Genomic DNA, 17603 nt, shown 5'->3' on the forward strand with positions numbered 1-17603 from the left:
GAGAGAGAGAGAGAGAGAGAGAGAATTTCTTACAGGCCTATCCTCTGAGCCCAACTGCCACCATCTTCAGGATCGACCTGCTAGCAAAAAGATTATCATAGCTGAGTTTGTTGGCTATCCATGTCCATTTCGTAAGAAGGGGGCTGGGAGGATTGCGATACTCTCACCTGAATATCCAGCCACACCTCCCAACCAGATGTGTGCAGTTTTGCCCTAACTGCATATGGCTTCAAGGTCTCTGAGAGGGTCAAAAGGATGTAGTTAGGGGTTAGAGTTGGAGGAGGGCTGGGGGAGGGGTTCCATCATCCACACGGAGAGCAGCAGACCTTCCAGGGTGGCTGCTTTAAGGTCATCCACCCTCCTGCTTGTAACTGTAACCTCTTGTCCTGTAAGTCAGCCCTGTTAAACTTATTGGTTCCCCAGAGGGAACTTGAGTGGAATGACTCCTGAGTTTGCTATTGTGGATGTCTCCCCTGTCTTAGTTAGGGTTTGCCACTGTAAACAGACACCATGACCAAGGCAAGTCTTATAAGGGGCAACATTTAATTGGGGCTGGCTTACAGGTTCAGAGATTCAGTCCATTATCATCAAGGCAGGAGCATGGCAGCATCCAGTCAGACATGGGGATGGAAGAGCTGAGAGTTCTACATCTTCATCCAAAGGCAGGCAGGAGAAGACTAGCTTCCAGGCAGCTAGGAGGGTCTCTAAACCCACCCCCACCACTACACACTTCCTCCAACAAGGCCACACCTCCAAATAGTGCTATTCCCTGGGCCAAGCATATTCAAACCACCACATTCCCCATGGAAGGAATTTTAGCAATAAGTATGTGCCCATGTATGCGTGAGTGTGTGCGTGTGCAGGCCAGATGCCAGTCTTAGGTGATGTTCCACTTTATTTTCAAGACAGTGTCTCACTGGCCTGGAGCTCACCAAGTAGGTTAGTCTGGGCTGCCAATGAACCCCAGGGATCCTCCTGTCTCTACCCCCCGGATTTTCTGAAACTGACTATATAGATCAGGCTGGCCTTGAACTTACAGAGATCTACCTGCTTCTGCCTCTAGAGTGCTGCGGTTAAAGGTGTATGCCAACATGCCTGGCTTCCCACCCAGCTTTTAAATATGAGTTCGGGGCATTGAATTGGGTCCCCATGCTTGCACTGAGTACGGACAATAGGTCACTGAGTCACTAGGTCACAGACACTAGGTCACTAAGCATGAATCTCCTTCCATTAACCCCAGCTCTCACGGTCTTCTTCCAAGGTGGGGGTTGGTAGAGGTTGCTGGCTATCCCTTTGAGGACCTGATGCTCTCAGAGCAAACTGGAGTTTTGTACATGTCAAGCCATCCCTCTTGCAGAGGCAGATCCTATAGAAGCATCTGTCTGGCCACCAAGGCAGCGCTGACTGCGCTGCAGAGGAAATCCAACTGCTGGGAATTGCTATCCTCAGAGCATAACAGCTACTGTCACCTTAGTCAGAGTAGTTGTGACCGCCTTCAGGTAGCCTTCAACAAGGTCAGGCCTGTGGTCATTCCTTTGCAGAGGGTAAGGGAATGACAGACAACCCCGCTTGAGGTTGCAGCCACTCCCTCTCTCCCTCCTGCATCCTCTTACCAGCGACATGTAATTCTGTTCCAGCTGCATGTGGTGTCTGTAGTCCTGTAGTATACAGGAGGTAGGTGATTAACTGTAGTGAGGAATCCATCTGAACATCCACGGGGAAGCTCCCATCCGTGCTTCACGAGGATTTTTGGAGATGTAGCCGGGGCTCATCCACCTTCCTAAAATCATGGATTCGCCAAGCTAGAATCATACAGTTCTATCTGGGTTGAATGGACATTTGTTCATGACTCTCAGGAAACTTTTTATATTACGTGTGTGTGTGTGTTTTTGTGTGTACATGTCTATATGTGGAGTCTGTATGTATGTGTTTGTGGTGTGTGTGTGTATAATTTTGGGGGGTCAGTTCTCTCCTTCCATCGTCTGGGTCCCAGGGATTGAACTCAGACTTGGAGGCTAGGGCGTTTACCTCCTGAGCCATTTTGCTGGGCTACATAGCTCAGGAATAAGTGGATACATTACACCAAGTGGCCTATGGAAAGTCCTAGCACGAGGCACTTCTGTGCAAGGCCAGTCTCTTATTGTTCTCATTTTCCTCTTAGTAATTCCAGTCTTCACGCCTTAAGACCTGTTGACAATTCTCCTCTCCTCTCCCTTCCTTTCCTGCCAGTGCTCTCTCCTTCAGGTTCCAGCCTGACAGGAAGCAACGCTTAACCCTCTCATGGTCGGAGTCCTCTGCATGGGGGCCGTGCTGGGGGATCCGAGACAGTCCAGCTCTCCCTCTGTTAGGCTCTCCCCTCTCATCGTCTCCAGTGGGCTGCACATAATCATTCTATAGGTCTTGGCTCAGTGGCTAGTCCTTGCGGAAGCCTGCTGTCTTAGCTCCTGCACTCTTGGCGCACATAGTTTTGAGGATTTCCTTCTCCTGTCATTTGCTTGCAGTTTGGAAGGATCCTGCTGGGTGGGGCTGCCTCATACTCATGGAGCAGATGAAGAAGCAACTGAGTGTGTGGACTACTGCATGCTTTTTGCCATTCTCGGGTTTTGGCTTTTCTGATATCGTACCCTGTGTTGGCTATTCTTACATCACACAAACTAGAGTCATTTGACAGGAGGGAACCTCAGTGGAGAAAATGACTCCATAAGATGTAGCTTAATTTTCTTCATTAGTGATTGATGGGGGAGAGCCCAGCCCACTGTGGGTGAAGTCATTCCTAGGCTTGTGGTTCTGGATTTTATAAGAATCAGGTTGAGCAAGCCATGGGGAGCAAGCCAGTAAGCAGCATCCCTCCACGGCCTCTGCATCAGCTCCTGCCTCCAGGTTCCTGTCCTGTGTGAGTTCCTGTCCTGACTTCCTTTGATAACGAACATGGAACATATTATCAAATCAAACCCTTTCCACCCCAATTTGCTTTTTGGTCATGGTATTTTATCACAACAATTGAAACCCTAAGACATATCCCCTACACTATTTGTTAGTCATAATTGCCTCTGCCCCCTTAGTTACGTGTGACATTATTGACTCTTCTGCTAACTCAGCACTAACGACAGAACTTTCTGTGGGGGGAATCGGGGCAGGGGTGGGGGGGAGAAGTAGTATAATTTTTTTTCCACTGAGACCTTAGTGTATCCCAGATACATGTACAAGGATGTAGCTTTTCATGGCTTGGGATAAATAATTCTGGCGTGGATACATGTGTTTGGACATGACAGCAGTATAAAGTAGCAGATAGGTTATCATGGGACCTACTGGAAATATAAAACAGAGAAAAAAAAAATCCTTCTTACAAGAGAGAGAAAAGATGATAGGCCTTGGGATTCTGATATCCTTACATCCTGCTTCATAGCTATGGAAAGAGAGACTCGAAAGAGAAATGTGGCCCAGGCCCACGGGAACTGCAGCCCTGTGTCAGTCGGACTGACTCACCATCTCTTCCCTGGCGATGGGCTCCTTAGCTCCAGCTGTGCTCAGTAGAGACATTCCTAAAACACAGGCCTCTGGCTCCACTGAGATTCTGAGTCAGTGGATCTGGAGCCCAGCCCGGTGACAGCACTTTTCAAGCTCACACCAGGTGATGACAGCATGCAGCCAGGGGAGGAAGCACAGCCTGTTCTAGAACGTTCTGAAGCCCTGAACGACTCTCAACTCAGCTCTCACCCTCCTCCACAGCTGGGCTATGTGAAGGCAAGCACTGTGGCTCTCCTCCTCTCCCCCCAAGCTGTGTGTGTATGTGTCTGTCTGTCTGTCTGTCTGTATGTATGTATGTATGTATGTATGTGTGTATGTGTTTGTGTGTTTGTGTGTCTGTGTGTCTGTGTGTGTGTGTCTGTGTCTGTGTGTATGTGTGTCCATGTCTCTGTGTGTGTTTGTGTGTATGTGTGTGTGTCTGTGTGTGTGTCTGTGTGTGTGTCTGTGTGTGTGTCTGTGTTTGTGTGTCTGTGTCTGTGTGTGTGTGTGTGTCTGTATGTGTGTGTCTGTGTTTGTCTGTGTGTGTGTTGCATTTACATGAGCCAATGTGCTGCCTGCTTCCACCTACAAAGCGCTGGGCTTATATACAGGCAGCAGGCAGCACCAGTACCAGGTCTGGTTTTGCTTTCTTGCTTTCTTTTCTCTTCTTTTCTTTTCTCTTCTTTTCTTTTCTTTTTCAGTAACACACATCCTGAGGATTGAACTCAGGGCCTCTTGCAAGTCAAATACTTTACCAACTATACCTGTCCCCAACCCTAAAGCATCTTTATAATTTATTTAATTGTACAAGACAGAGAAGTACATACTCATGAGGTGTCCTGTGGTATTTTGATTCCTGTTACGTGTTGTGGAGTGTGGAAGCTAGCTCGTGGAAGCCTTCTGTTGCTCTCCTGGCTGAGGGCATCACTATAAGCAGTGGGAATCAAGAATTCCCCAACTCCCACCCAGTGCTCTTGGAAACGCAATGTGGACTTTAGCCGATGACGTCACATCAGGATATGTGAACATCGGGAAACCCTAGACCCAAAGACAACCATGGTTCCTCCCTCTTAACAGTCGGAGTTAAATTGAAGGGTTTTGTTGGACTGGCTATGCAGAAGGCCTCAGAATCCTCCTATCTCTGCCCACTAGCTCTGGAATTCGTGCGGGTGCTCCGGGCAAAACCCAAAGCCTCAGGAGTGCACAGGCCCTGACGGTGCTTTGTGTTTTAACCATCCGTTGGTTTCTGGTAAAGTCAGTCTTTGTCTTCCCTGTTTTGCTTCTTAAATGGTCACATGACAAATTTTCGTGCCCTCCTTCCAAAAAGAAAACCAATCAAGTGTCCACTGACACAGTTTTTAAGAGTGGGAAGGGACCAGGCCCCAGGTTAAAATCAAAGCCTTCTCTGTGTTTGCAGGAGGCAAAGATGTCACCAACCCACACCTTGCAATAGAGTGGTCAGTGCCTTTGATGGTTCCCTTGTTTGAAGAGCCTTTGCTGGCCCCAAATGCTGTTCTCCCTGCTCTAACCATAAACACATCCAGTTCTCAGGATGGGCTAGCTCAGGCAAACTCAGCAGAATGCACCAAATCGTCTCCTCCGGCTTAGAGCGGAGCCTTCCTTGGCTAAGCTAAAAGTGAAATCGGAGAGGAGGCGTTGGAAAAACACTAATGGGATTAAAGATTAGCAGTAACACATGGCTTGGGAACTGACCTTTGACCCAAAACTGAATAAATTACCCAGCAGCTTCCGGCTGCAGGCAGAAACACTGGCCAGCAGAGGAGAGTGAAGCAGAGGAAGAGACGGAGTGTACAGGGATAGATGGAGCCTTCAAGGAGCAGAGGGCAGGAAGAGAGGAGGCTTTGAGCACGCGGGGCTTTGTGTCTATTCCAGTAACCTCCTCCTTACTGCCGCCCACCGGTTCCATGGAGATAATATTTGGCTGGAATAAGAAAGAACAGCTGGAGCCAGTGCAGGCCAAAGTGACAGGTGAGACTTCCGTATTTAGATGGGCATTTTTCCCCCCTCTGTGTTAGAAGTTGCTTCTGGAAGCCTGGAAACCCATATACGGGAACTAGATGAGCCAGGATCCAGAAACAGTCTCTGTAACCAATGGGGTGTGTTTGCCCACTGTAACGCAGTGTCCATGGGGAGAGCAATTCCTTCTCTCTGTCTCCAGTTGGGAATGCTCCGATAGCCACGGTGCAAGTGGGAGAGACCAGAGAACAACTTGCAGGAGTTGGTTCTTTCCACCATGTTGGTCCCAGGGATTGAACCCAGGTTGTCAGACTTGGCTGCAAGCGTCTTTACCTGCTATGCCATCTCAACGGCCCTTAGGTGGAGTTTTCCAAGGAATTGCCTTAGAAGTTGTTGGGAACATTCCCAGATTTTGTGTATATTTTTTATGATTCAATCTACAACTCTGTGTGTGAATGTATATATATTAAATTACACACATTTGGTTGACTTTTAAAATATAAAGGAAAAATTTACAGTATCATTCTTTGAGTATATTACCCTTTTTAAAAGCTTTTAGTATCTTTAATCATGTGTATATGTCTATATCTATGTGTGGTGTGTGCATATGAATACAGGTGTCTAGGAAAACCAGAGGTGTTAGACTCCCTAGGGCTAGAGTTACAGGTAGTCATGAGCTACAGTGGGCACTGGGAATCGAACCCGGGTCCTCTGGAGCTGGAAAAGCAGTGTGTGCTCTTAGGCACTGCACCATCTTTTCTAACCCTCTCTTAAGTTTTTGTGAGACAGATGTCTTAGTCAAGGTTACTATCGCTGTGATAAAACATCATGACCAAAGCAACTCAGGGAGGAAAGGGTTTATTTGACTTCCACTTCCGCCTCCCTGTTTATCACCTAAGAAGTCGGGACAGGAACTCAAACAGGGCAGGAACCTAAAGGCAGGAGTTGGTGCAGAGGCCATGGGGAATGCTTATCAGCTTGTTCCCCATGGCATGCTCTTCGTAAATAGTGGAAGGAGACAGCTCCTGCAAGTTGTCCTCTAAACTTACATGCACCAAGGCCCAAAGTCAGGCTCTGGTGCCATCCTCAAGTCGTTACTTGAAACAAGACCTCTCACCGACCTGGAACTTACCAGTTTGTCTAGACTGACTAACAAGTCCCAGGAATCCTCCTGTCTCTGCCTCCCCAGCACTGGGATGACAAACCCATGTTATCTATCATGCCTGACATTTTTTTCACATGGGTTTGGAAGGCAAGCTCAGAACCTCCTGCTTGTGTGGTAAGTGCTTTATCCACCAAGCTATCTCCCTAGCCTCTAGAATATTCGTTCATGCTGTGAGGCAAATGTTCCCCCTCAAGACCCAGCATATCACCTCCAGAAAGCCACTGCTTCATGGCTCTTAGCCAAGTGTGGCACTTCTGTTCTGCATAGCTCCGGGCTGCAGCACTGCCTCTGGTGCAATGTGTTTGGAGTCTATTCTTCTATATCTTAATGTACAGTGGGCGATTTCAGACTAGGGACAGTGTCTGTTCTCCTTGGTCCTCTTCAGTGCTAGCAAATTGTCTCCCATGTTGTACCTTTTCTAGAAAAGGACTGTGGAGTACACGGACAGATAATGAATAGTACACTCTGTACACTCAGTTCTTTTTCATGACCCTCCCCCATTCCATCCCCACCCCACCCATTTTTTTTTTTCGAGATTTTTCAGTTTGGTCATGGAATCTGGCAACTAAACAGTTTATCTTTTATCAGGCAGCATTCCAACATGGCTGCAGGGGACCCTGCTCCGAAACGGGCCTGGGATGCACACAGTGGGAGACAGCAAGTACAACCATTGGTTTGATGGCCTGGCCCTTCTCCACAGTTTCTCCATCAGAGATGGTAAGATCTGGCATGAGTTGGCTGTTGTCATGGTAACAGATACAAGGCTGACTCCGTGGCCCGAAACAATAAGAGTTTGTTCTCTTTCCATTCTGGAGGGTCAGAAGTCTGAAATTGATCTCACTGGGTCGATCCCCAAAGTATTGGCGGGGTTGGGTTTTTTTCTGGAAGCTCTGGGGAGAACACAGTGCCTCGCCTTCACACGATTTCAGAAGGTGGCTGTACCCTTGGCTTGTGGCCACCTCCCTGTCTCAAACCAGGACTCAGAGTCTTACAAGGACTCTATAATGCCATTGTGACCAGTCACGCAACCCTAAAGTGTTAGCTGAGTAAGACTTACAAAGTCCCTCCCCATCACACAGGTACTGCAGGGTTCAGATGCAGGCTTATCCTGTAGAAAGCATCACACAGCTCACCGCAAAAGATTCTCTGGAAAGATGCCCAGGGTTCTTCATCATTGCATCTTATGCTAGAATCTGCCGTGGGATGAGCAACAACAGGAAAGGGGGCAAGCTAGAACTCAGACATGCTGCTGATCAGAACAAGAAGAGGCTAGACCGAGAAGAAGTAAGCGGGGTACACCGCTTGCCCTAACCATCATGACTGTGTGTCTCTCCCATTGGCAACCCAGTCCTCTAAGGGTCCTCAGATTGCCAGCCAGGCCTCTCGTCTCCTCTGAGACTCCCACTGGCTCCCCACTGTGTAACATGGAGGTAGAAACACAGAATATCAAGTTCCTCCTGCCTAGTTGAGAAGAGACATGTGCAGGGAAATTGGGGTCAAGGGATAAAGGAGGAAATGGGGGGTGTTCATTTTGTGTTTTGAGTACTTTATGGGGGCCTTTCATTCTTTAGATTTTTGTTTTTTTATTTTAATAAATCTCATACAGGTATGAATCATGTTGAACCTACCTCCCACATTCTTTTACACTCTCTTCTTCTCACCCTTCCCTTTTGTCTCCTAGACAGTTTCACTTCTGCTTTTATTACATATATGTGTATGTGCATATATATGTATGTATGTATATGCTTTTATATGATCTATGTGTATTCTCTCTATGTGTGTATACATATATATGTATATATGTATGTGATTTTGTGTGACTATGTGTACTCTATATATGTGTGTATACATATTATGCATGTATGTATGTATGTATATGTGTATGATTTTATGTGACTGTATGTGTACTCTATATATGTATGTGTGTACATATATATGTATGTATATGTATTTTGTGTGCATATATATGTATGTATATTATTTTATGTGACTCTATGTGTACTCTATATTTGTATATGTGTACAAATGTATGCACATATGTATGTATATGTATATGATATTTTGTGACTCTATAAGATCCAGGATCACAAATGAGAAGAAACCTACAATATTTATCTTTCTGAGGCTGATTTAATTCACTTAATACAACAGTCCCCCGCCTCCATACTTCTTTCTGCAAATGACACAACCTCATTCTTTATAGCTGAAAGAAAATTGACTTGTATGCACACACCAAATTTTCTCTACCCATTCCTCTGATGTTGGACACCTAGGTGGGTCCCAGGAGAGCTATTGTGATAGCGCTGCAGTAAACATGGATATACTGGTGTCTCCGGGGTGTATAAATAGCCAGGAGTGGTGTAGCTGGGTCATGTGGTAAATCTAGTTTTAGTTTTGTTTCTTAAGATTTATTTTTAATGATGTGTATGTTCTTACATCTGTACGTGGGTTTGCGCATGTGAGCGCAGTACCCAAGGGGTCCAGAAGAGGGCGCTAGAGTTACAGGTGATTGGGAACCACCCACCATCAGGCACTCTTAAATGAGGATCTAGCTCTGTAGCCTTCATTCTTACTTTTTGAGGAACCTCAAACTGACTTTGAGTGGCCAAACTAGTTTTCGTTCCCACAGGAGTGGATCCTGGCCAGCCCTTGTCGGTTTCATGACTGCCGTTTTCTCTGAGGTTAGATGAAACCTCAACGTAGCTTTGATTTCGTTCTTCTGATGGCTAGTGAGGTTAGACATCTTTTTTGTTTACTAGCATTTCGTAATGGTTTTCATGCTTTGAAACTGTTCGTTTTATTAGCACACTTAGCTTTTAAGAAATTGAGGGCCAGGATGGCGTGGTGGTGCACAGCTTTAATCTCAGCATTCGGGAGGCGGAAGTATAGTGAGAATTTTGGTTTCTTTAAAAGCACAGAAAGATGCCGGGCAGTGGTGGCACACGCCTTTAATCCCAGCACTTGGGAGGCAGAGGCAGGCGGATTTCTGAGTTCGAGGCCAGCCTGGTCTACAGAGTGAGTTCCAGGACAGCCAGGGCTATACAGAGAAACCCTGTCTCGAAAAACAAAACAAAAAAAGAAAATAAACACAGAAAGATTATGTTTTTGTCTTAATCCCAGGTGTTGGGATATGGGGCTGCTTCACAGCAGGTGACTATGATTTGCTTGGTGCTATAGCATGGGGCGTGATTTTACCAGCTGCAGAGAGTTCTGCAATTGTGTGATGTTTGGAATTCTGGGGACTCATCAGAGGGTAGATAAACGCTAGGGTCCTGGCTGTTTGGTTGGTGGTTGGATGCTGTAGGTTGCGGTTTGTCAAATCGTTATGCACAAAGCGACAAAAAGAAGAAATTAGATATCCTGGTATTGATCAACTTCCCCCCAAAGAACTCAATAACCCTAATCAGCAGGAAGACGTCTGACAATATCCTCACCCCCTTTCCCTTCTATCCTTTTTTCTCTCCTACCTAGCATTACAGGGTTAAAGGGTAGAAGTAGAAGGTGAAAGAAAGAACCCACAAGTAGCCAAAAGTTTAACTACACAGGAGCAGCTGGGTCTCTGTGAGTTCAACCCCAGCCCGGTCTACAAAGTGAATTCTACAACAGTCAGGGCTACATAGTGACACTCTGTCTTAAAACAAAAAACAAAACCTAGCAAAGACTGGATAAAGGGAAGCAGCAGAGAGGAGTGAAGCTAGAGAAGGATAGAGAATGGATTCCTTTGTCTAAATTTCAAGGACATCGAATAGAGAGCTTTGCTTAAAGCAGGGGCAGTGGATGATGTCAGGTCTCTCAGCAAAGAGACTGTTTCTAGGAGACAAAGTCATCCCACTAGGATTTGAGTGTTGGTGTGCGTGTGCAAGAGTGGGTGGTATGGTACTCGCATGGGGGGTGGTAGTGTGTGCATGTGTGTCAGGGTATATGGGTACACACAAGTGTATGTAGTGTGTGTTGATTGTGTGTGTATGGGTGTGTACATATATGTGTGGTGCAAGTTGGGGTAGTAGGGGTGTACATGTGTGTGTGTGATGTGTGTGTGTGTGTGTGTGTGTTAGGAATGTGGATAGACACTGTATGTGTGGTGTGTGTCAGAGTGTATGGGTGTACACAGCATTGTGGTGTATATTGGAGTGTGTGTACATACAAGTATATGTGGTGTATGTCTGAGCATGTGGGTGTATGTGTGTATGTGTGTATGTGTGTGTATGTGTGTGTGTGCATGTTGGGGAATGTGGACTATACAAGTATGTGTATTGTATGTCAGTGTAGGTGGGTACACACATGTGTGTTTGGATTTTTATGAAGATGTGGGTACACACCGGCATTCTGGCCTTAATCACAAAGCTTTCAGACTTGACCCAGTTCTTGAAGACACCAAGCAGGAGATTTCTGTGTACTGTGTCCCTTCATTTGGGGTGTAGGACTTGTGACAGCAGGCAGGCCGTGGCTTGGTGACTTTAATCTCATGCTCCAGCTTCAGCCTTAAGCATTTCCAGAGCTACTTTCTCTCAGGGCCTCCAGTGCTCCGGGATCCCACAGTTCCGTGTTTATAGGAAGTGGATGGTCTGGCCTGAAAGTTTACATTTCAAGCGAAAAGAATTCGCCTTTTATGCCAAGCATCCCGGGGATGCACAAACCTTAGCCAGTGCCATGTGGATGGTGGCATCTAGAAGGCGGCGTGACCAAAGAAGGACAGAGCAGCTCTAAAGTGGGTCTTTGTTCAATGCGGCACTTGGCTGGGGACCAACATCAGGCTCATCCCCCAGGCAAGTTTCCAGCCTTAAACATCAAGAGTCCTCCCTGACCATCTAGAATTTAGCAGCCAACATCTGTGAATAAGATACATTTGTTTATCACTGTGACAAACGCAGCTTACAGTGGAAGAAAGGGTTTATTTGGGACTCACAGTTTGTCAAGGAAAGCCTGCTGGCAGGAGAGCCAGACACTGGTCACACTGCACCCACAGTCGGGAAGTAGAGAGACGAAAGCTCAGCCCACTTTCTTCAACATTCCGATCAAGCCCCCAGCCAATAGGATGGCCCTACACGCATTCAGAATGGATCTTCTTCCTTCAGTTAAACCTCTCTGGAAACAGCCTCTGAGATCTGACCAGAGGTCTGTCTCCTAAGGCATTCTGAAGTTGACAGTGACAGTGAACCATCAGAACATGTATGCTGTGTGCCCTGCGGCCAGACACCTCACGGTATCTTACCTCGTTGAAATTGCTGACTTTAGGAGCTAGAGAGATGGTTGCCTGAAATGACTACAATCCCATGAGGCTGGTGTTACTATTACAGGCATTAGTCCTCTTACGTGGAGAATGGACGTGGTTTCCATAGAAATGTACACTCGGTCCTCTGGAGAAAGACAAAAATACACCCGAGGGTGCAGCCATCGGTGCTGTTGGGAGTCACCAGAGTGATCACGAGGGAGAGGGCTTGCCATTGTATGGGACACTCTTCATATCCTCTTTATTAGCTCAGGCACGACCTGTGTGAGATGTATTATCAGTAGAGTCCAGTTGACTGAATTGCTGTGTTCAGACCCTGACTGTGAGCGGCCATTTCTAGGTTCATTACCAGCCTAGGAATCCATTACTGTTCAAAAGTTGTGCAGTTTACAGTTGAACCTCTCCACACCTCAACTGTATCAGTGAGAATGGTCGCATTTGTACTTCATGTGTTAAGAAAGTTCACATTCAAGTGTCTATAATTTCTCTTATGTACCTGCTGATTGGCAACTTAGGTTAGTTTGGTTTTTTTTTTTAAAGACTTATTTATTTATTTTATGTATATGCGTGCACTGTCTTCAGACACACCAGAAGAGGGCATCCAATCCTGTTACAGATGGTTAAGTAACTATGTGATTGCTGGGAATTGAACTCAGGACCTCTGGAAAAGCAGTCACTGAGCCATCTCTCCGATCCCAACAACTTTGGGTATTTTTTTTCTTCAAAACATTTCTTTAGTTTAACTTTTTATTGATCCCTTTGTGAGTTTCACATCATGCACCCCAATCCTATTCATCTTCTGGTCCCTTTGTATCTGCCCTCCACACTTTCAACCTCCCCCTCAAAAGAAAAAATCATCATCATCATCTTGCAATAATCATCGGTGTGTTATATACTGTAGCTTTCAAAGCAAGGTTATTATTGTTTCTTTTTCTTTTGAGTGTCATGCGTGTTACATAGTATGCCATTTTGTCAAACATCTTTACTTGCAAATGTTTGTAAATGTATCTTTTATTTGTCTGTATTGCAAGTGTCTCTGAAAGTAACTGCTTCTGCCTGCTAACCTAGGTCAAATCCTGGAAGCTTCTAGCCTCTGTACAATTTAATCTAGGCCTAGAATGTTTTCAGCCTCTGAGACCTGATGCTGAATAAGCTCACCCTTTCTAGTTCTTTCTAAACTCCGACTGGCTGGTCAGCTCAGCTGTTCTGGCTCAAATCTCCTCTCTACACTGACTGTTTCAATCTGGCTTCCCTCAGCTTCACCTGAATTGCTCTACTTGGCCTCATACTAACTCTGGCAATCTGTTCTAATCTTCTGGCTCCTTCTCATTCTCTGGCTCATTCTGTCTTCATCTGTATCTAGCTTGTTCTCTCTCACTGCAGCCTGACTCTATAACTAACTGTCCTGGTAAAACTGCCTCCTCTTCTCCCTCTCTGCACCACTCCCTTTAGTAGCTTCCCTCTCCTCTCTCTCTTCTCATGAGAGTTGGGCAGATCTTATTCTGTCAAATCTTTCCCTGATTCATCACTTTGTCTGTCCCTCAATTAGAAGTCACTTTCAAACATAGCTGCCTCCTTCTGCAAACTAACTTTACCTTCATTGTTTGGGATTAAAGAAGTGTACTAAGGGCTAAGCCACACCACAACTAGAAACTGCTTTTTTTTTTTCAGTAAATAACAAAGTCTCAGAGTTCACAGTGCGATCTGATATCCTGCAACAAATGTTCATTGTAATGAGTTATTGGTTTCCTTCTAGGTCTCTGGGTTCTGCAACACTATTAGTACTCACTAGAACTCGTCTCAGATATCCTATTGTTGCCCTGTGTCATGGATATTCTGCAGCTTTGAATCTGCAGGACCAGGCCCTTCATGGGCATTATGGAGGCATAGATGGGATAGATGTTGGGGTGAGCCAACTCAAAGCCCTGAATCTGGGCCTGGATGGTTGCTGAGTTGGTCAGCCTGTCAGCTTTCCCATACCCATACCACCAGAGCCAGCTCTCCAGCACTGCCCTGGCTAGCTCACCTAATGACACAGCTGGCAAAGGGTAGGGCCTGCTTTCCAGCTCTCATGCCTTTGAGGCAAGCTCACCTGCACCCACAACACCAGGGCCAGCTCCACTGTGCTGAGCAGACAAGGTTCAGGGCTGCTCTCCTGAGCACTGCAGCAGGTGAGGGGCAAGGCTAGCTCTCCCTCCATCTGTGGGGAGAGGGGGTTGGAAGAGGCAGAATATTTCATTTCATATTTTATTTGTGTGTGTGTGTGTGTGTGTGTGTACATACAAGTGCATGCATGCATGGGGGTGGGACAGAGTTCTTTCCTTCCACCATGTGGGTTCTGGGGATCAAACTTGGGTCATCAGACTTATCAGCAGGTGCCTTTATCCATGGAGTCATCTCCCCCACGCCCCCTTCTCATCTTTTGTCTTACTTCATTTTTATAACCCACCAAGTCTAATTAGTGCCGCCCATATGTATATACTGGTGTTCGGCTATCCAGTGGAGCCTGCAAAACCTACAGGGATCACACCTCTAAAGAGAATTGACTCTCCTCTCTCTCTCTCTCTCTCTCTCTCTCTCTCTCTCTCTCTCTCTCTCTCTCTCTCTGTCTCTCTCTGCCTCTCTGTTTGCAGCTCACAACTGCCAATGGTTCTTTATCCAGGAGTGGAGGTCATGAGTCCATCTCTATGCATGTTGACTGTCTTGATGTCATGCAGGCAAACAGGTACTGAGTCCCTGAGTTCAGCAGTTCTATTGAGTCCGGAAGGCACTGTTTCACTCTGTCCTCTCAGCCTCTGGCTCTTAAAACCAGGGTCATCCTCTCCTTCCCCTCCCACCTTCCCTCTCTTCCAATCTCCCTCCCCCTGCCCCTGTCCATTCTCCTTCCCCCCCCCCCCTCCCTTCCCATCTCCTTCTTTTCCCCCTCCACCTCTCCTTCTCCCTCTCCCTTTCCTGCCCTGTCCCCTTTCTCTCTCTGACACACACAAAACACACCCACTTTTTTTTAAAGTTTGTTTATTTATTTATTTATTTGATGTATTTATTTGATTTATTTATTTATTTGATGTATATGAGTACACTGTAGTTCTCTTCAGACACACCAGAAGAGGGCATCTGATCCCATTACAGATGGTTGTGAACCACCATGTGGTTGCTGGGAATTGAACTCAAGACCTCTGAAAGAGCAGTTAGTGCTCTTAACCACTGAGCCATCTCTCCAGTTCCCCCTCCCCTTTTTTTTTTTTTTTTTTTTTGGTTTTTCGAGACAGGGTTTCTCTGTGTAGTCCTGGCTGTTCTGGAACTCACTCTGTAGACCAGGCTGGCCTCGAACTCTCGAACTCAGAAATCCACCTGCCTCTGCCTCCCAAGTGCTGGGATTAAAGGCGTGTGCCACCACCGCCCGGCTTCTCCCCTTTTTTTTAATGTGTGCAAATGAACTTACACTTCAAATTCCCTAGTACACATTTGCATGAAAGAGGCTGGTCTAGGTCAATGAACCTCCCTCTGGACCCCAGTAAAGCCCCTAGAATGGCTGACATCAATTTCATAGGTCCCCGAAGGTGTCAGGCTGACAAGCGTCTGCTTCTGTTTCAGGGGAGGTCTTCTACAGGAGCAAATACCTGCAGAGTGATACCTACAACGCCAATATCGAGGCCAACAGAATCGTGGTGTCTGAGTTCGGGACAATGGCCTACCCAGATCCCTGCAAAAACATTTTTTCAAAGTAACATTCCCTTCTGAATCTTGACAAACCTATACTTTTGGATATTTCTGATGCTCAAAACAGCCCACATTTTCTCCCCTGTTAGTTTTCTTTGGGGTAGATTAAAACCACGTGGCCAGCCCGTGACCACAGATGCCGCATGACTCTCGATCAGTGATAGCAAGGGAAGCAAAGAGCGTTTGACAAATTGTCAGATGTTCGCCTGCCTGGCTGGTGGGAGGGTGTTTGGGCATTATCAGTCAGAATTACAAATGTGTGTTCCCTTTGGTCTAGAGATACACTTGCTGGTGTCTGAAATGACAAATAGACAAAGTTATTCCTGGCTATTTCGTTTGTTATGACAAACGCTGCAAACAACCCGAATGTCATTGCCAGAAGTCTGGTTGAAGACACACAGTAAGACTGTATATGAAACTGCCTCAGCGAGGCTGAAAGACATGAGGCTGCTAGCTGTACTCTACAAACCAATCCTAAGATATATGAAGTTAAAAAGTTGTTGATGAGGAGGAGGAGAAGGAGGATGTTGATGATGGTGTTGTTTTAAAGCAGGGTAGGGCTGGTATCTTAGGATTTCTTTTGGTGGGGGGAAAAAAACCACCATGGCCAAAAAGTAAGTTGAAGAAGCAGCTTACACTTCCACGTTGCTGTTCATCACCAAGGAAGTCAGAACAGGAACTCACACAGGGCAGGAACCTGGAAGCAGGAGCTGATGCAGAAGCCACGGAGGGGTGCTGCTTACTGGCTTACTCCTGGTGGCTGTTGCACCCTGCATTATTATACACTCCGGGACCACCAGCCTAGGGATGACACCACCCACAGTGGGCTGGGCCCTCTGCCACTGATCAGGAACTGAGAAAATGCCTTACAGCTGGATCTCATGAAGGCATTTCCTCAACTGGGGCTCTCTAAGGACTCTGGCTTGTGTCAAGTTGACACACACAAGCAGCCAGTACAGCTGGGGAGATGGCTGGTGGGCCAGAGCACTTATTGAGAGATAGGCATGGAGTCCTGAGTTCAAGTCCCCAGAACTAAGCATGGTCACAAGCATGCCTATAGTCCCAGTATAACAGTCTGCAGACAGACAGCCTAGCTCCAGGTCTAATCAGAAACCTTGCCTCAAGAGAGTGTGAGAGTGAGAGAGAGGCAGGGCAGCTGACAGCTGCCTCTAGTCCACTGTGCACATGTGCACAGGTACATGGACCTGCACACATATGAAGTACACATACATACACACACATACATGTACACACACATATACGCACATATCCATACACACATATACATGCATACACACATATACATGCATACACACATACATGTACACACATTTGCACACATACACAAACATGTACATATAAACACATACACACATGCACACATACACACATACACACATATATGCACAAAACACACATATAAACACATACATGCATATACACATATGCACACATCCACACACATACACTCATACATGTATATACACACACATACACACATATACACACATACATGTATATACATACACATATACACACACATACACACATATACACACATACATGTATATACATACACATATACACACACATACACACATATACACACATACATGTATATACACACACATACACATATACACACATGAACACATATACACACATACACACATACATGCACAAACATACACATATAAGCACATACACATATACACACATGCACACATACACACATATACACATACATGTACATACACACAGATACACACAGATACACATATAAACACACACACACACCTCTTTCTCAAAGCAAGGCACATAAATGCATTCTGTGTTCAGGGAGGGAAAAGGCAGAAGTCAGTCTAGATGCATTTTTGCTTGCACAGGACATAAGAAGATCCGAGGGGACAGTCAAGAGGGCGGGAAGCTGAGGCACGAGAGGGTGGGGAGATTTTTCTGGAACACATCTGAAGTCATCTGGGTTATGAAGCAGATGTGTGTATT

The 17603-nt window shown here is 46.1% G+C and overlaps 1 protein-coding gene across 2 annotated transcripts in view; it reads left to right on the forward strand.

Annotated features, from left to right (window-relative positions):
- The first annotated feature begins 5288 nt into the window (after positions 1–5288).
- The window catches only part of Bco1 (beta-carotene oxygenase 1), a 39544-nt gene continuing 27229 nt past the window's right edge, over positions 5289–17603 (forward strand). The window contains exons 1-3 of one of the 2 annotated variants that reach the window (XM_028753098.1): positions 5289–5496; positions 7238–7366; positions 15474–15603. In XM_028753098.1, coding sequence (XP_028608931.1) covers positions 5433–5496; positions 7238–7366; positions 15474–15603 — 323 coding nt within the window. In that variant the 5' untranslated portion in view covers positions 5289–5432. Of the gene's footprint in view, positions 5497–7237; positions 7367–14512; positions 14605–15473; positions 15604–17603 lie in introns of those variants that run through there. The other variant, XM_028753106.1, reaches the window with a different exon arrangement.

The sequence above is a fragment of the Grammomys surdaster genome, unplaced genomic scaffold (genome assembly GCF_004785775.1).
Source record: "Grammomys surdaster isolate TR1022 unplaced genomic scaffold, NIH_TR_1.0 128, whole genome shotgun sequence".
Lineage (NCBI taxonomy): Eukaryota > Metazoa > Chordata > Mammalia > Rodentia > Muridae > Grammomys > Grammomys surdaster.